General features: G+C 63.5%; 2 protein-coding genes across 6 annotated transcripts; one reads left to right on the forward strand and one right to left on the reverse strand.

Moving 5' to 3' along the window:
* Positions 1 to 18: 18 nt before the first annotated feature.
* Positions 19 to 2,169, reverse strand: IL23A (interleukin 23 subunit alpha). 2 transcript variants are annotated; one of them, XM_068921432.1, is made up of 4 exons: positions 1,906 to 2,169; positions 753 to 854; positions 417 to 542; positions 19 to 273 (listed from the first exon to the last, which is right to left on the reverse strand). In XM_068921432.1, exons 1-4 carry the CDS (start codon positions 2,059 to 2,061, stop codon positions 127 to 129), a joined length of 531 nt encoding a protein of 176 aa, XP_068777533.1. In that variant the 5' UTR covers positions 2,062 to 2,169; the 3' UTR covers positions 19 to 126. The 2 variants fall into 2 exon arrangements, with proteins under 2 accessions (XP_068777533.1, XP_068777532.1); XM_068921431.1 differs by having other exon boundaries at positions 753 to 866.
* A 2,801-nt stretch (positions 2,170 to 4,970) lies between these two features.
* PAN2 (poly(A) specific ribonuclease subunit PAN2) lies at positions 4,971 to 17,432 on the forward strand. 4 transcript variants are annotated; one of them, XM_068921657.1, is made up of 26 exons: positions 4,971 to 5,057; positions 5,758 to 6,058; positions 6,674 to 6,843; positions 7,075 to 7,195; positions 7,395 to 7,472; positions 7,630 to 7,897; positions 8,147 to 8,489; positions 9,099 to 9,195; positions 9,852 to 9,971; positions 10,166 to 10,285; positions 10,361 to 10,489; positions 10,661 to 10,860; positions 11,289 to 11,431; positions 11,796 to 11,902; positions 12,438 to 12,536; positions 13,018 to 13,094; positions 13,613 to 13,754; positions 14,058 to 14,195; positions 14,931 to 14,990; positions 15,244 to 15,334; positions 15,413 to 15,570; positions 15,708 to 15,851; positions 16,058 to 16,237; positions 16,564 to 16,657; positions 16,855 to 17,052; positions 17,142 to 17,431. In XM_068921657.1, exons 2-26 carry the CDS (start codon positions 5,777 to 5,779, stop codon positions 17,174 to 17,176), a joined length of 3,594 nt encoding a protein of 1,197 aa, XP_068777758.1. In that variant the 5' UTR covers positions 4,971 to 5,057; positions 5,758 to 5,776; the 3' UTR covers positions 17,177 to 17,431. The 4 variants fall into 4 exon arrangements, with proteins under 4 accessions (XP_068777758.1, XP_068777757.1, XP_068777756.1 ...); XM_068921656.1 differs by lacking the exon at positions 4,971 to 5,057 and adding an exon at positions 5,523 to 5,668 and having other exon boundaries at positions 11,292 to 11,431; positions 17,142 to 17,432; XM_068921655.1 differs by lacking the exon at positions 4,971 to 5,057 and adding an exon at positions 5,526 to 5,668.
* Positions 17,433 to 17,456: the final 24 nt, after the last annotated feature.

Consider the following 17,456-nt stretch of genomic DNA (forward strand, 5'->3'; position numbering starts at 1 on the left):
CCCATCTCTGTGTCCAAACATTTATTAGAAATCCATAAATACCCGAGATAAATAGGGAGCGTGGCACATAAATAGCCCCTCGAGGTGGAGGGGGAATAAATAGACGGCGGGGGCCCGCGGCTGGCCTCAGTGGGTGCTGGCGCTGTGGGTGAAGACGCGGCTCATGACGGCGGCGAAGGACTGGAGCTGCTCGAGCGCCTGGTGCTGCAGCAGCTGGTGGGCCCAGGTGGCGCTGGGGGTCGGGGGGCGCCGGGGGGGGCGGCCGTGCCCCTGCTGCGGGCAAGAGCGGGTCAGGGGGCTCAAGGCCACAGCTGATGGGCACCGTGCTCCCGGCCGCTGCGGGGAAGGGGTGCCCCAGGGTGCCCAGCTGGGTGGCACAGTCGTTCCCCCCACCAGGTCCCCTGGCCCCCCCTCACCTGGACGAGGCCCAGCAGCTGGTCCAGGGTGGTCTCCAGCTGGGGCAGGCGGCGGGCGGTGAAGATGTCCGAGTCCAGCAGGTCCCGGTAGTGCTGCAGTCCTTGCAGGATCCGCCGCAGGCACCGCTGGGGTGGGAGACAGGCGTGAGGTTGGGCCGAGGGCACAGGGACCCCCCCCCGACACATCCCCCGGGCACCCCGTCCCATAACTGTCTGAGCCTCCCTGAGTGCATCCCCCTGATTAGCCCCCACCAGAGCCCAGAGACCCCTTGGGCCCCCCCCAGGTCCCACCAGGCACGTCTGTCCCCCCCCGGACACCTCCAGGCCCCCTGGTACCGTGTTGTTGGTGTCCAGCGTGGAGGGGTCGCAGGTGTCGCTGCAGCGGATCCGGGGGGGCCAGTCCTCCTCGGGGGCCTCCTCTTCCAGCCGCATCTCCTCCTGGCAGCAGGGCTTGGTGGGGATGCCCAGAGTCCCGGCATCCCCAGCACCCCCCGGCCCCTCACCCACCCAACGCCCCTGCATTCCCCCAGCATCCTTGGGTCCCCCAGCACCCCCGGATCCTGCAGGCACCCCCATATCCTGGACCCGAGGGTCCCTCGGCACCCCTGGGACCTTCTCAACACCCCCAGCACTCCTCAGCCACTCAGCGTCCCTGCACCCCCCAGCATCCTCGGGTCCCCCAGCACCCCCGGTTGCTGCAAGCACCCCCAGATCCCAGACCCGAGGGTCCCCCGAGTCCCCCAGCGCCCCCAGCACTCCCGGATCCCCCAGCACCCCTCGCCCACCCAGCGCCCCTGCATCCTCCAGCATCCTCAGGTCCCTCAGCATCCTTGGGTGCGCAGGCACTGCCGGATCCTGGACCTGAGGGTCCCCTGAGTCCCCCAGCACCTTCCCAGCACCCCCGGATCCACCCAGCACCCCTCGCCCACCCAGCGCCCCTGCCTCCCCCAGCACCCCCGGATCCCCCAGCACCCCTCGCCCACCCAGCGCCCCTGCCTCCCCCAGCACCCCCGGATCCCCCAGCACCCCTCGCCCACCCAGCGCCCCTGCCTCCCCCAGCACCCCCGGATCCCCCAGCACCCCTCGGCCACCCAGCGCCCCTGCCTCCCCCAGCACCCCCGGATCCCCCAGCACCCCTCGCCCACCCAGCGCCCCTGCACCCCCCAGCACCCCCGGATCCCCCAGCATCCCTCGGCCACCCAGCGCCCCTGCACCCCCCAGCACCCCCGGATCCCCCAGCACCCCTCGCCCACCCAGCGCCCCTGCACCCCCCAGCATCTCCGGATCCCCCAGCACCCCTCGGCCACCCAGCGCCCCTGCACCCCCCAGCACCCCCGGATCCCCCAGCACCCCTCGGCCACCCAGCGCCCCTGCACCCCCCAGCACCCCCGGATCCCCCAGCACCCCTCGCCCACCCAGCGCCCCTGCCTCCCCCAGCATCCTCGGGTGCCCCAGCACCCCTCGGCTGCGCAGGCACCGCCGCGCTCACCAGGACGTGGTGCGGCACCTCGAGGGCCGCCAGGAGCCGCAGCAGCTCTCGGGAGAGGCTCCTGCCGGCGGCCCAGTCGGTGCGCGGCGGCGGCGGAGCCGGGACCGGCGCGGGCAGCAGCAGCGCCAGCAGGCAGAGGCAGAGGCGCGGGGCCATGGCCAGCTGGTGCCGCCACCGGCGCCGCCACCGGGCTCTTATGGGCCGGCGGCAGGTGGGGAATCCCCGGGGCAGGTGGCACCCGCCCCCCGTTACTGCGAAACTGCCGCCTCCCCCGAAAGCAGAACCGATACCGGGCCGGGGTCTCCGAGCTGCGCCCCGCCGCGCCCGGCCCCGGCCCCGCGCCGGGACAGGCAGGAAAACCCGGGGCAGTTCCCGGTGGCTCCGCTCCCGCCGGCGGCACCGCCGCGGGCAGAGACCCCGGCGGCCCCGGCCCCGGGACACCCCGGGACACCCGGTGGCCCCCGTCCTCGGGACACCCCAGCACACCCGGTGACCTCCGGCCCCGGGACACCCCGGCACACCCGGTGACACCCGGCCCCGGGACACCCCGGGACACCCGGTGGCCCCCGTCCTCGGGACACCCCAGCACACCCGGTGACCTCCGGCCCCGGCACACCCGGTGGCACCCGGCGGCCCCGGCCCCGGGACACCCCGGCACACCCGGCGGCCCCGGCCCCGGCACACCCCGGCACACCCGGTGACACCCGGCCCCGGGACACCCCGGCACACCCGGTGGCCCCCGTCCTCGGGACACCCCGGCACACCCGGTGACCTCCGGCCCCGGCACACCCGGTGGCACCCGGCGGCCCCCGGCGCCGGGTCGGGCCGCACCTGCGGCTCCAACCCGCCTCTCTGTCCCCGTCTCCCTCGAGGGCGCGGAGGGAGCCCAGGCGTCCGGCCGGGGAGGGGAAGGGAGGAGGGGCACGGTGCGGAGCGGGGCTCTCCCCGGTGCCCCCCCCCCCCGGGAAATCTCCGGGGGCGGCCCCGGCGCGGCGGCTCGCGGTTCCCGGGGCCGCTGTGTCACGAGGGGGCTTCCCGGCCGCTCCGGTGCCCCGGCCCCCCGCACCCCCTGCCCCGCCGGGCCGGGCCGGGCCGGGCTGTGCTGCCCGCGGCTCCGCAATCGCGGCGGCCCCGACGGGGCGGCTCCGGCGCTTCCCGGTCCCCGCCCTGCGGGGCTGCCCCCGGCCTTCCCCGGGCCACCGGCACCCCCGGCCCCACCTCGGCGCACCGGGGGCCGCCCCCGCTGCCGCGGGGGGGCAGCGCTGCGGTCTGGCCCCACCGGCGGCTGGGCCTCCCCGGCCCCATGGCCCTGGGCTGGTGCCTGGTCCTGCCCGGGGCACCGTGTTGCGGGCGCGGGTTTTGGGGCTGCAGGAGGGGGTCTCGGGGGGCAGGAGAGGCCGGGATGTGGGTCCCGTGGGAGGTCGGGATGTGGGTCCCGTGGGAGGTCGGTGCACGGAGGCTGGGGAGGCCAATGACGGCCAAGATGTGGATCCCAGGGGGAGGCCAGGATGGAGGTTGGGGACAGCGGGGACACAGCTCCTGTGGGGAGGCCAGAAGAGAGGCTGAGGACAGCCGGGATGCGGCTCCCACGGGGAGGCCAGGATGGAGGTTGGGGACAGCCGGGATGCGGCTCCCACGGGGAGGCCAGGATGGAGGTTGGGGACAGTCGGGATGCGGCTCCCACGGGGAGGCCAGGATGGAGGCTGAGGGCAGCGGGGACGTGCCTCCTGCGGGCAGGCTGGGACGTGAGTCACGGGGAAGGCCGGCGTCGGTGGCAGGTGAACCTGTGGCAGGTGCTGCAGGTGCCGCAGGGCTCGCCCGCCCACACTTTCCCCGATGCTGTCACCTCGGAGATTCCCTCCTTCCCGCGCCGGGGCCCGGAGGTGCCCAGGAAGGGGCCCACGGAGGAGCCGCCAGCAGGGTGGGCCAGGGCCTCCGGCTGCGGGAGAAGGGCAGTACCAGCCCGGTGCCGGGGCACCGCCGTGGGCCGGGGGCCGCTCCACGCCTGGCCTGGCCGCAGGGGCAGCAGCAGGCGTCCGAGGAGTTTCCAGCCCGCGCTGGAGTTTTCCACAAAGTCACGAGCATGCCAGGGCCCAGCATCCCGCCGGCCGGGGGGCCACGGCGGGCCCTGCGGCTGGAGGGGGCGAGTGTGGGGGGCTGCGAGTGGGGCGTGTCGGGGGGTGTGAGGTGTCCATGGGGGGGCTGGAGGGGTCTGGGGGGTGGTTGGGGACTGTGCAAGGGGGGGCTGGGGGGGCTGGAGGGGTCTGGGGGGTGCTGGAGGGGCCTGAGGGAGTTGGGGGCTGTGGGAGGGGAGTCTGGGGGGGCCAGAAGGGTCCATGGGGTGCTGGAGGGCCTGGAGGGGTCTGTGGGGTGCTGGAGGGGTCTGAAGGGGGTTGGGGGCTGTGGGAGGGGGGTCTGGGGGTGCTGGAGGGGTCTGTGGGGTGCTGGAGGGGTCTGAGGGGGTTGGGGGCTGTGGGAGGGGGGTCTGGGGGGGCCAGAAGGGTCCATGGGGTGCTGGAGGGCCTGGAGGGGTCTGTGGGGTGCTGGAGGGGTCTGAAGGGGGTTGGGGGCTGTGGGAGGGGGGTCTGGGGGTGCTGGAGGGGTCTGTGGGGTGCTGGAGGGGTCTGAGGGGGTTGGGGGCTGTGGGAGGGGGGTCTGGGGGTGCTGGAGGGGTCTGGGGGGGGTTGGGGGCCTGAGGGGCGTTTGGGGGGGGGTTCTGCAGGGTGTTGTAGATGTCTGGGGGGTTGCAGCTCCCCGGGGCTCCCCGCGGCCCCACCGCTGCCGGCCGGCCGGGGCTGAGCGCGGCCCGCCCGCACCGACGCGCCCCCAGGACGCTCGGTTCCAGCCTTTTTGTCCCCTCCGCCGTACCGTCCCGCACGCTCCCCGCCGCGCCTCGCCTTCTGCTTATTCCCGCCTCCCTCCCGCGTTGATTGGCCCGCGCCGCAAGCTCGGCGCTGCCATTGGCCCGCCAGCCGCGAGGAAGGGTCGGCCGCCAGGCGGGAGCGCGGGAGCCCGCGGTTGCCATAACGACGGGGGGAGGTGGGGGCGCGCGCGGCGGCGGCGGCGGCGGCGGCGGCCCCGGCCCGGCCGCGCAGCGGGACGAGCCCGGGACACCGCCCCGGCGGGGCGGGCCGCGCCCGGGGGGCTGCTCGGTAACGGGGCCCGCGGGGGGCGCGGGGCGTTGTGGGTAACGGGCGCGGGTAACGCGCTCTCCCGCCGGGGTCGGGGCCGGGGCCGGGGCCGGGGCAGCTCGTCCCCTCGAGCGGGTCCCCGCCGCCCCGGCCCCGGCTGCCCCGGGGGCGGCGGGCCCCGCTCTTGGCCCCGCGCCGAGGCTCGGGCCGGGCCCAGCTGGAGCCGCCCGAGCCCCCGCAGCCTGCGGTCGGGCGCCGGGCCGAGGCCTGCGAAGACGGGGAGGTGCCGGGCGGGCACCTGCCTCGGCCGCGCTGGGCCCGGCCGCGGGGAGGGGAGCGCGGCGGGGCCGCCCGGAGGCCCGGCAGGTGCTGCCCCCGCGGCGGCAGCGGGGAGCTGGGGCTCCCCGCGCAGCGGCTGGCGGATGCGCCGGGGCTGACGTCAGCGCCAGAGCAGGGCTGCCCTCAGGATCCTTCCCCCGGCGGTTCGCTGCCGCGGCAGAGCGCTGAGCGTGTCCTGGGGAAGGGACTTTACGACGTCCGCTGCATGTGTGGGCTCGATGTTGTCGCTGTCCACGGCTGGGAGAGATGTACCTTACCCTCGCCGGAGATTCCAGCAGCTTTTTCCATTGCTTGTAGTCACAGTGTTTGCACAGAAATTTCTAAGAATTGGGGGGCCCTGGTGTTTCTGGCTGACCTACTTAGTTCCTTTTCTGTTTTAAAGGGAGACGTTGGTTTTCACCATGAATTTTGAAGGTCTCGACCCCTCCCTTGCTGAGTATGCTCCCACCCTCCACCCTGCACTGGACCCCGTCCTGGACCCCCACCTCAACCCCAGCTTGCTGCAGAACGTCGAGCTGGATCCCGAGGGGGTGCCTTTAGAGGGTATCGCAGTGCCAGAGTCAGTGCACATCATGGAGGGCATGTACACCGAGCTGCACACTGCCATCTCCGAAGTGGGCGTGCCTGTCTCCGTCTCCCATTTTGACTTGCATGAAGAAATGCTGTGGGTTGGGAATCATGGGGTAGGTGTCTCCAAGCTGCCTCGGGAACGGGGAAGGGAGGGTCATTGCATAGGTTCTCGGTTGTCAATGCAGATACTGCAGCCCGACACCTGCTCGCTCTGACCAGCTGGGGGCAAGCTGGCTTTGAACACAGAGAGTGGTTCTGCTAAGAACTGAGCCCGAGCTAGGGAGTCCTGCTCGGAAACTGGGAGTTGTGCTATTTTAATGCAGAGTTTCTGGCTGGAGATGGTCGATATGTAGCTGTTTAGGAGCGCAGGAAGCAATCGGATGTATCTGGCTACAAAAGACCCTGTAGGTGTTTCCCGAGCAGCTTTGTTGTCCTGAACTGTTGGGCTAGTAGAGCTTTTGGTTCTTTCCTCGTGTCCATGTGTATCTGCCTAAAAATGAAAAGCCTGAACAATTTACCACCGTTTTGGGGATAAAGGGAGGCAGCAGGGTATGTAACAGAGGAAACCCTGTCCATAAGTTGGCTGAAGCAGTAAGGTAGCTGGTAACCTGTCCTGAGCGGTAGGAGCCTGGGAGGTAGAGCAGCTCAGCGTGGCTTTGTGTCACACTCAAGTAAAGCCGAGGTGAGTGTTACTGCATGTTGACAAGTCTGTCCTGGGCTGGCTTTAGGGCCACGCCACCTCGTTTTTCGGTCCGACGCTGGAGCGGTATTCCTCCTTCCAAGTGAACAGCAGCGATGACATCCGCCAGATCCAGAGTCTGGAGAACGGCATCCTTTTCCTGACCAAAAACAACCTGAAGTATATGTCACGAGGTGGCCTCATCATCTTTGACTACCTGTGAGTGTTTTGCTCTGGCAGCAGGTGGGTCACGCTGGCCCTGTGCTGGGGGAGAGCAAGCAGTTGCAGTCGTGGTCCTGTTTGCTCATGGGTAGAGATGGTCCTGGCCCCTCTGCCTGCAGTTTAAAAGCTAGATCTGTGAGGAGGATGAGGGTAGGCTTTCAGCCCCCTTCCCTGACACATCTCTGAGTGAGCAGGAGCACGAGGCCTGTCCTTTCCCCTCTCCTGCAGCATGGATGACTCTGAGGACATGCACAGTCTCCTGCTCACAGACACCAGCACTCTGCTTGTTGGCGGGCTGCAGAACCACGTGATCGAGATAGACCTCAACACTGTCCAGGAGACACAGAAGGTATGGCCAGTCTTGAGATTGCTTCTGGCTCTGCTGCCTGGCTTGAGGGCTGTGTCCCGCAGGATGAAGAGCCCTCTCCACTTCCAGTATCAGTGGGAGGTGTGGGTCAGGCCTGGCTGTGTGTGACACAACAGGCTGGGGAGGGTGCTTCGTTCTGGTGCTCTGCCCCGCTCACCCTGCTGTTCTGCGTCTTTCCCAGTATACTGTGGAGGTACCTGGCATCACCATCATGAGGCAGTCAAACCGCTTCTTCTTCTGCGGACATACCTCGGGGAAGGTAATGCCGGCCGCAGCCTAGCTGGCAGCCCTGCTGACACTCTGCTTCTCTCTGAGATACCCTGAAGTCGATGTCTGGCTTTTCCTGGAGCTTCAGTGGCTCCTAAGCCACCGGCAGCTGCCTATGTGGTACCCAGCACCCCGCCTTGCCTTCCCAGGTCTCCTTGCGGGATCTGCGCACATTTGTGGTGGAGCATGAATTTGATGCATACTCGGGCAGCTTGTCTGATTTTGATATCCATGGCAACCTGCTGGTGACCTGTGGCTTCTCCAGCCGGATGAACGGCTTGGCCTGCGACCGCTTCCTTAAGGTGTACGACCTGCGCATGATGCGGGCCACCACCCCGCTGCAGGTCCACATTGACCCCTTCTTCCTCCGCTTCATCCCCACCTACACCTCCCGCCTGGCCATCATCTCCCAGACAGGTGGGTGAAGCTGCGTTCCCCAGCCTGGCTGGGCTCTGCTCTTCCGGTGAGAATTGGGTGACAGTCTCAGCACCCTCCAGGCTCAGGTTCAAATTCTGGTGGGATATAGTTGTCCGAGCACTCTCGATCCGGGTCCAGCTGGTTCAAATGGCTCTGTAAGTGAGAAGTGTGCTTGGATTACTCTGTTCGCTGCTGACCTGCCTTTGTACTCGCTGGTGCCACGTCGCTCTGCCCTTCCCTCTTGCGCAGGTCAGTGCCAGTTCTGCGAGCCCACAGGCCTTGCCAACCCTGCTGACATCTTCCATGTGAACATGGTTGGGCCGCTGATCATGACCTTCGACGTCTCAGCCAGCAAGCAAGCCCTGGCGTTTGGCGACTCAGAGGGTTGCGTCCACCTCTGGGCCGACTCCCCTGAGGTCACCTTCAATGCCTACTCTCGGGAGACCGACTTTGCCTTGCCCTGCATTGTTGACACGCTGCCCCACTTGGACTGGAACCAGGACCTCATGCCGCTCTCGCTCATCCCCGTGCCGCTGACCAGTGAGACGCTGCTATCAGACTGGCCAGCTGCCAACTCTGCCCCTGCACCCCGGTAATTTGCCAGTTTCTTCCCAGTATGAGAGAGCTGACCCCAGCACAGATTCTCCCCTTCTCTGGGTCTTGGGTACAGTTGGGCGTCACCTCTGGTGATGCAGGGTTGGGGGCAGAAGAGAAGCTCTGGTGCTGAGCAGCAGCTGGGCCACTGCTGCAGCTCCCACACCACACAGCTGGCGTAGCCTTTCCTGATCATGTGTCCTGCAAAACATTCCCTGTTATGTAGCTTGACCACTGAGGTGTGGTGACTGGGCAGGTCTGAAGACAGCAGAGTATGGTCAAACCTCCTTGTTTATGATAAGGAGATACTGGTTAGATCCTGACTATGTTCTGTGTATCTGAAAACTGTTTTTTTGTTCCTCTGACTGAGCTCTATCCTAAATACTCCTGAGCCAAGCAGTGCTGCCATGTTCTGACCCAGCCCAGCTATTTTGTTATAACAGAAAGGGAACACTCTGAGTTCCTGGGTGGAATGACTGAATGGGAGCAACCCTCCTGTCCCACTGGAGGGTCCCTGAGCAAATCCAGCATGTGTCTATGCAGCAAGGCCCTTGGTTAAATAATGCTGCCAAACAGAGCAGCCTCCGAGTCATGGTGTGTTTTGCAGGCGAGCCCCTCCAGTCGATCCTGAGATTTTGCGTACTATGAAGAAAGTGGGGTTCATCGGCTATGCCCCAAACCCACGGACCAAGCTCCGCAACCAGGTAGGTACCTGCTCTCAGGAGGATGTTGAGCATCTTGAGGTCGGCTTTGCAGGCGTAGGGCACCTCTGTCAGTAGCAGCGTCACACTGCCTCTGAGACTTGCACCTTTGTGGCTGCAGTTCAGGGATGGATGAAGCCCTCACTATGTGCTAAGTGACCTCAAAGCTTTCTGCAGAGCTCTGAACAGGGGTAAGAGACAAAGCTCTCTGGCCTAGGCTATCGCAGGAGGCAGATGTGTGGTTTGGACTTAACTGCTTTTCTTCAGCAGTGTCACTGGGTGAACCAGCCTTTGGGAAGGGTTGGAGTCCCCCTCTCAGGCTAGGAGTGAAGTTCTATTGATAACTCACTCTCTGCTAGGAAAAGGTTTGAGCAGTCCGGTTTGGAGATTTATGGCACGTCCCTCACCCTTGGGAAAACACTGGTGTGTTTCGTCCTCGCCCGCAGTGCTGCTGTATTTTCCCACAGTGATAAGTCCCTCGTAAGAAGGAAGGTGTGGAGGCCCCATACAGGTTAAGGGAGGGCCCCGCTCCTTTCTGGTTTATTCCTTTGCTCATTTGAGGAGACAGGAAAGCCCAGGAGTTGCTTTTTTCAGTACATGGTGCTTCATGTAGATTGCTTCAGGGTTCAGCTCTTCTTCCCTTCTCTTCCCTCTTGCAGATCCCCTATCGGTTAAAAGAGCTGGACAATGAGTTTGACAGCTTCAGCCAAGTCCCTGAGTCCCCGATTGGGCGGGAAGAGGAGCCACACCTCTACATGGTGGCCAAGAAGTACAGGAAGGTAGCCTTCCCCAGGGCCACTCTGGGGCACGGGGAGGAGAGGAGGCTGGCTGTGAGTCCTCAAACCAGGCTTAACTGGGGCAGATAAAAGACCCACGTGGGACAAAGCTTCTGCTCACCTCTCTGTGAGGAGCACCAACATGTTTCGCAGGTGTGAGAAGGCATTTCTGTTTGACGCGCTGTGTTTCTGCTCAGGTCACAATCAAATACTCCAAGCTGGGGCTGGAAGATTTTGACTTCAAACATTACAACAAGACGCTGTTCGCAGGCCTGGAGCCCCATATCCCCAACGCTTACTGCAACTGCATGATCCAGGTGGGAGACATCCCAGGCCTGCCCCAGGCTGCCGCACCCCCCCAGCACCTCTCCTGACCGCTCTGTCTCTGCCAGGTGCTGTATTTCTTGGAGCCAGTCCGCTGCCTGGTCCAGAACCACCTGTGCCAGAAGGAGTTCTGCCTGGGTTGTGAGCTGGGCTTGCTCTTCCACATGCTGGACCTGTCTAGAGGAGACCCCTGCCAGGTTGGTGGTGAGCTGAGGTGGTGTTTGTGATGCCGCAGACAAGTGGGTTGGAGAGATTCCTCCACAGTGAAGCAGGGGCAGGGTGGGGCCGGGTCTCAGGGGTGGCATCAGACAGTTTGGAAACTCCTGTCATTTCATCTCTGTGACATACCACCCTTACCCCATCCCCAGGGAAGCAACTTTTTGCGGGCTTTCCGCACAATCCCAGAGGCTTCTGCTCTGGGGCTGATCCTTGCTGACTCGGACGAGGCCACGGGGAAGGTGAACCTGGGTCGGTTGATTCAGAGCTGGAACCGTTTCATCCTCACTCAACTGCACCAGGAAACTCAGGAGCAGGAGGGACCGCAGGCCTATCGGGGAGCTGGCAGCAGGTGAGTACAGGGAGTACCTGAACCGAGGTGGGGGGGGGGGGTCTGGCTCCCAGCGGCCCCGTCCATCCCTCGAGAGAGAGCTTTCTTGCTGCCGACGTTTGCCCCAAGGGCTGCACTGGAACACACTGAGCTGCAGGCTGCCCCTATGGCTGGATTTGAATCCTGTGCTGAGAGATCACTGAACCTCTGTCCCTCCTAGGCCTAGTCCTTCTGCTTGGCTGGGGTAGGGGCTGTGCAGGAGGCACTGGCTCTGGCCACCAGCCTAATGGTTGGTTCCCCAAGAGCTGCTGGAATTTGGGTGCTGGCCCTGCAGGGCACATGTGCAACCAGGGATGTGCAGGACCCCAATGCTCAACCCACCGTACCGTCCAGCCCTGCTCCGCAGGGATTGCCAGGACCCTGCTAACCCACGCGCTCTCTTTCTGCAGCAGCTTTGGGACCTCGGGGGACTCAGTTATTGGGCAGCTGTTCAGCTGCGAGATGGAGAACTGCAGCATGTGTCGCTGCGGCAAGGAAACTGTCCGTGTGTCCTCCACGCTGCTCTTCACTCTCTCCTACCCTGAGAGCACTGGTAATGCGCAGGGAAAGGGAGGCAGGCAGTGCAGGGCCTGGCGTGTTTAGCACCGCTGCATTTCTCTTGTGACCGAGAGACTGGGTGGGGGCTGTTATCTCTGTGGATGAGCCACACTTCTCCAGGTGACAGAGATGCCTGCAGTGAGGAGTTTCTGCAGTTGCCTGGCCTGGGCTGTGGCAGAGCCAGCAGCCAAGGCCTGGTTGTGGGTTTTCAGCCAGCTGAGCTTTTGGTTACAGGAAGACAGATTTGGGGGTTGACCTTCTCCCTGGTGGTTGTGAGGAAAACCCCAGAGGTTTGGCTGAGCTTAATTGGTAAAGATCTGTGTGTTGGAAGGTGACGTTATTCTCCTTGCTCCCTTTAGAGAAGCCAGTGAAAGATTACGAATTTGCCCAGATTTTAAAGCGAAGCATCTGCTTGGAGCAAAGCACACAGGCCTGGTGTGAGAACTGTGAGAAGTACCAGCCCACGGTGAGCCTGGGAGGAGGATGCAAATACATCATGCGTTGTGGGCTGCAGAGGGGGTGTGGGAGAAGGGCGTGAGCACCCCGTGCTGCAGGCTGAGTGGGGCAGTTCCCCCATTAGTCAGTGGGGAACCTCCTGAGCAGATGCAGGAGATTCGGTTCCTAGCCTGGAGTGGGAGCTGGCATGGTGTGGGGTATTTCCTGGGCTGCCAGGGCTGTGCGAGTGCTGGAACACAGCTTGCAGGTCATGCAGATCCCAGCTAAATCCCCCTGGGAGAGAGGAGCACGTGGAAACTCCCTCGGGAGCTGAGCGCACCTGTTCCGCCATAGTCCCTGCAGTCCTGCAGAGGCACGAGCCTGCTCCTGGCCCCAGTCTCTGTTACAGTGCCCCCAGCTATCAGGAACCCTAGCCAGGCAGCAGGGGGGAACCCCTATAGGCAAAGATGTTGGCAGAGGGAATGGGTGGCACATGCCCAATCTAGTTTAGAGCCTCTCCAGGGTTCTTGGTGCTGCCCTGCTTCCATCTCCTGTTCTCTCTGCAGGTCCAGACCCGGAATATCCGCTGTCTGCCAGACGTCCTGGTCATTAACTGTGAGGTGAACAGCTCCAAGGAGGCAGATTTCTGGAAGACACAGGCCGAGGTGGGGGAGACACTTTGGGGCAGAAGCAGGCTTGTTCCCTGGGCACACAGGGTTTGCTGGGTGCCCTGCTCTGCGGAGGTGTTCTCACTTTGATCTCACTGTCTGTAGCAGTCTCTTGCTCTCTACTCAAGCCTCACCATACTCTGTTTGCAGAGGACATACTGGTATTTGGTCATGCTTGTAGCATGAGCTGTGCATTTGGAGTTGGAAAAGACAAGATCTCCTGCCATGATAAAGCTGACAGGACTGCAGTAGAATCACTCTGTCATTTCCCCAGTTCCCCAGGACCTAGGAGCAACGAGACAGTGCCCACTTCCCACAACACAGAGTTGGTGAACAGTTGGGTTTCCCTTGCTGTCTTTCTCCCTGTCGCTGGCTTTAAAGTCCCTGTCTTTCCCACTGCTGGTCTGGAATGCCATCCACGTGTTCACAAGCACAGAATCTCGCTCCGTGCTGACGCTTGCCTGTGTTTCGTTGCCAGTATGCCTTTCAGAGAGCCCTGATGAAGAGAGGAGGCTTTGAGATCTCCAGAGGCAAAGAAATCTCTCTTGGAGAATGGTAGGTAACCATTCTTGGGGTGGTGACTCTAGGTGGACACGGATGCCTTCTGGCTTGTTCCTCCTGGCCTTGGAGAACTCAGGGCTGTTTCTCATCTGATAATGACTTTATCTGTCCTCCTGTGAGCTCTAAACTGGAGCAGTCATTGGTGCTCTGAGACTGTGATGCTCTTTGGGTGCCAACTGGGTGCTCTGCACTGAAACCCATTTGGAGACCATTATGATCCATTTTTGAGCCCTCAGCCCTCATTCCCTTTGCCTTTTCTGACTGATAAAAGGTCCAGGACTATATATCTACCCTCTTTGACTAACATGAGCTGATGCCTTTTCTCAGGCCTTTCTCTAGGCAGCTGGGGAGAAGCGGTGCAGCTCTGACTCTCCCCATCTGTTCTGCTGAGCTTTTAAGAACAGACTGACCGATGTGTGGGTTGGGCAGTGCGGATTCTGCCCAGAAGAAGGTTGACATGGAAAGCCATCTATGATTCCTTCCAACATGGTCTTCCGTGATTCTCTGGGCAGGAAGGAGCTGGGGAACCCCGACATGGGGCATTCATATTCTTCCGTGGAGGAACTGAAGAACATTTGGATCCCCCACGCCATTAAGATGAGGCTGACCAAGAACAAGGAGCTGGACATCTGCAACTGGAATGAAAGCGATGAGGTAAGGCTGTTGAGATCCCTCAGGGGCCACATGGTTGCATGCACATGGGGCTGTGGAAGCAGAACTGTTTCAGCACCGCGTTCTGCTGGCTGCGTGTGGGCGAGAGAGAAAGAGAGGCCCTCTCTGAGGCAGCTCATGTGAGCCCCGTGTCTCCAGCACGGCCAGCCAGGAAACCTTTAGACTCCTGGTGGCAACTGCATGTCTAGGCTCTGGGGTTTGAGTTTGAGGCCTGGGGAGCTGCCTCTGGGCATCCCAGTCAGGCGGGACTCAGACATTTCTTCTGGGGCTGGTTCCTCCCTGCAGCTGAGCCCATCCGATGACCCTGACTCGGTGTATGTCTACGATCTAATGGCCACTGTCGTTCATATCCTGGATTCCCGCACGGGGGGCAGCCTGGTGGGGCATATCAAAGTGGGAGAGACCTACCACCAAAGGAAAGAGGTGAGCAGCCCTGTGGGACTGGCGCACTCCAGCCCAAAGCTCTCATACCTGCAGGCTCCCTTGGGAGCAGCCCTGCCCCTAAAGAGTCCTGCCTTGCTGGGGTGTTCTTGCCCAGAGCTTGCTCGGGGATCAGGTAGTTTACTAAGAGACCCAGGAATGGGTCAATTGAACTGTTGAATTTGTTAAGTGATTTATTAGATACGCCAGGCAGCATTTGGCCAGGAAGCCAAGTGCTTCTCATGCAGCTTACAGAGAGGAAAGGGCTAAAGGCGTGCTCTTCCCACGCTTCCTCAGGCCAGTTCCTCCTGGGTCATGAGCGTGTTGCCAGCGTGTCCTTGTGTTTCCAGGTCAGGGTTGGGACCTCATCTCCCTCCCAGAGGAAAGGGGGACTGGTCTGGGCAGTTCCCTCTGAGCTGGTGGAGATGCCCAAGGCAGGAATTCCCAGAGTGCTCAGTGTGCCAGGGCTGCGTCCCTGTCTGTTATCTGTTACATCTTTATGGAGTTTTGGGTAGGAGTTTGGCAGAGACTCTGTCCAGCCTCACAGCACTTCATTTACACATCACCACCACCACCCAGGCCAGCAGGGATTTCCCCACTGTGTCCCAGGAAGGGCGGGAGTTCCCACATGGCATTGTCACCCCATCTTTCCCTGGTAACAGAGTAGAGGAGTCATTGCATTTGGCTGGGGGGGGGGAGGGCCCTAATTTAGAGCGCCTGTGCCTTCCCCCCTCCCAGGGCGTCACACACCAGCAGTGGTACCTCTTCAACGACTTCCTCATTGAGCCTGTGGACAAGGTAAGCACTCTGGTGTGCATGCTGCGCTAGGGGCTACGCTCCCAGGCCAGGGCAGCGTCGTTTGCTCTGTCACCATGGTTGGTGAGGGGCTGGCTCTGGCAGGCAGAGCTGAGCGGAGCCCTGCCCTGGCCATATGTCAAGGTGAGACCATGGATGCAGGCACCCTGTGGAGGGAGGGTTTGCTGTGCACAGAGGGACCCAGCTCTGGACTGGGCTTCTCCCTGCCCCTGCACTGTCCCTCCTTCCCCTGCAGTGCGAGGCTGTGCAGTTCGACATGAGCTGGAAGGTGCCGGCTATCCTGTACTACGCCCGGAGGAACCTCAACTCCAAGTACAACCTCGTCAGTGAGTGTCTGAGCTGGAAGGGGCTGCGTGGCCAGCGAACCCAGCTCCCAGCTGACCTCCTTTCCCCTCTTCCTGCAGTCAAGAACCCAATCGAAGCCAGCGTGCTGCTGGCTGAGGCCTCCCTGGCTCGCAAGCAGCGCAAGTGCCACGCCACCTTCATCCCCCTCATGTTGAGCGAGATGCCGCAGGCGGGTGACCTGGTGGGGCTGGACGCCGAGTTTGTCACGCTGAATGAGGTCAGGCCTTCCCGGGGCAGGGCACAGGGTGCTGCACACAGGTGCCAGGGGAGCAGGGCAGCCCCTCTGGGTACGCCTGGACCCCACGTTGCCTGTGAGAGCTGGCAGTCACTGAGCGCTCCTCTCCTCCGTCACAGGAGGAGGCCGAGCTGCGCAGTGACGGGACCAAGTCCACTATCAAGCCCAGCCAGATGTCGGTGGCCAGGATCACATGTGTGCGCGGGCAGGGCCCTAATGAAGGCGTCCCCTTTATTGATGACTACATCTCCACCCAGGAGCAGGTACTTGGCCCCTGCCCAGCAGGGAGGACACGGACCCACTGTGCCTCCCACTCAACCAAGGGGCTCCTTCTCCTCAGGAAACTGAGAATGTCAGCACCCTCCCCTGGCTGGCTTGGCTGTTAGGCAGGGGAAGCGGGAGGGGGGTGAACCCCTGCAGCTGCCCCTCAGCCTTCCCAGCACGTGACCCCAGGCCCTGTTCTCCGTAGGTGGTGGATTACCTGACCCAGTACTCAGGGATCAAGCCAGGAGACCTGGACGCCAAGATCTCCTCCAAGCACCTCACCACTCTCAAATCCACCTACCTGAAGCTGCGCTTTCTGATTGATGTGGGAGTCAAGTTCGTGGGTCACGGGCTGCAGAAAGACTTCCGCGTCATCAACCTCATGGTGACAGCACTGTGTCCCCATCCCCAAACCTGGGCATGGTGTATCGGGGGGAGGGTGGGAGACCTGCAGCATCTTGGGCAGGGGAACAGGTCCCAGGCTGCTCCAGGGGTGGTACTGGTGAACCGGGTCAGTCCTAACCTGACTTTGTGGTGTTTCCTGGTGAGGTGCATGTTGTTTACCAGCGCAAAGTGCAAGTTCACCCCAGGTAGAGTCCGGGGGGTGCTGGCAGCTTGGGTCTCGCCCCACCACAGCGGGACAGCGTGCGTGCTCACACAGGGGTTGCGTCCAGAGTGAGCCCTGGCAGCAGGCTGCTCTCTGCTTTCCAGGTGCCCAAGGACCAGGTGATTGACACCGTGTACTTGTTTCACATCCCGAGGAAGAGGATGATTTCCCTGCGCTTCCTTGCCTGGTACTTCCTGGGTTAGTGGCTGATTCCTCTGTACCTCGGGAGGTGCCAGGGTGGGCAGGACTGAGGGCACTGACACCCCCCGCGGCTCTGCCAGGGTGGGCAGGTCCCCAACTCAACCCTATGAGGTCCCTGAGAGCCCTCGCACCACCCCGCTGGGGCGAGCGCCCAGCCCTGCTCCTGCTCTCCCTGACCGGGATGCTCCCCCCAGACCTGATGATTCAGGGCGAGACGCATGACAGCATCGAGGATGCGCGCACAGCCCTGCAGCTCTATCGCAAGTACCTGGAGCTGAGCCAGAACGGCAGCGAGCCCGACGACTTCCGCAAGGTGCTGAAGGCCCTCTACGAGAAGGGCCGCAAGCTGGACTGGAAGGTGCCGGAGCCGGACAGCCAGAGCAGCCCCAAGCGTAAGGCACGGCGGGGCGCGCCGCCCCGCTCCCCCGCCCCGCCGCCCGGCCCGGCTGCCCCCTCTCACCCTGCCCTTTGTCTCCGGCAGATGCGACGGTTTATCCGCCGGTGCTGGCGCTGTGAACGGGGCCGCCGGCGGCCCGACCCCCACCCGCCCGGACCCCGCCGCCGGCGCAGCCCGCGGGGAGGCACGAGGGGCCCCGCGGGGCGAAGGGCGACGCGCTTCTACCTGGAACCAGCACCGGGGCCGGGGCTTCCCCAGCCTCGGCCTGACCTGCCCCGCGGGGCCGGTACCGGTACCGGGGCCGGTACCGGGGCGCTGCCGGCCGGCCCCGGCCCCGGGCACGCTCATAAAGCAGCCAGGCAGCCTCCGAGCCCTGCGCCGCGTCCTCCTTGGCAGCGG

This window comes from Struthio camelus, chromosome 28, assembly GCF_040807025.1.
Source record: "Struthio camelus isolate bStrCam1 chromosome 28, bStrCam1.hap1, whole genome shotgun sequence".
Lineage (NCBI taxonomy): Eukaryota > Metazoa > Chordata > Aves > Struthioniformes > Struthionidae > Struthio > Struthio camelus.

Excerpts from the sequence above, each read along its gene's own strand:
- IL23A (XM_068921431.1), bottom strand. The coding sequence starts at position 2,061 with ATGGCCCCGCGCCTCTGCCTCTGCCTGCTGGCGCTGCTGCTGCCCGCG. Across the intron at positions 543-752 it reads CGCTGGACACCAACAACACG|CGGTGCCTGCGGCGGATCCT; the intron begins GTACCAGGGGGC and ends CTCCCACCCCAG. Across the intron at positions 274-416 it reads AGCTGCTGGGCCTCGTCCAG|CAGGGGCACGGCCGCCCCCC; the intron begins GTGAGGGGGGGC and ends TCTTGCCCGCAG.
- PAN2 (XM_068921655.1), top strand. The coding sequence starts at position 5,622 with ATGTACCTTACCCTCGCCGGAGATTCCAGCAGCTTTTTCCATTGCTT. Across the intron at positions 7,473-7,629 it reads GCGGACATACCTCGGGGAAG|GTCTCCTTGCGGGATCTGCG; the intron begins GTAATGCCGGCC and ends TTGCCTTCCCAG. Across the intron at positions 8,490-9,098 it reads AACTCTGCCCCTGCACCCCG|GCGAGCCCCTCCAGTCGATC; the intron begins GTAATTTGCCAG and ends TGTGTTTTGCAG.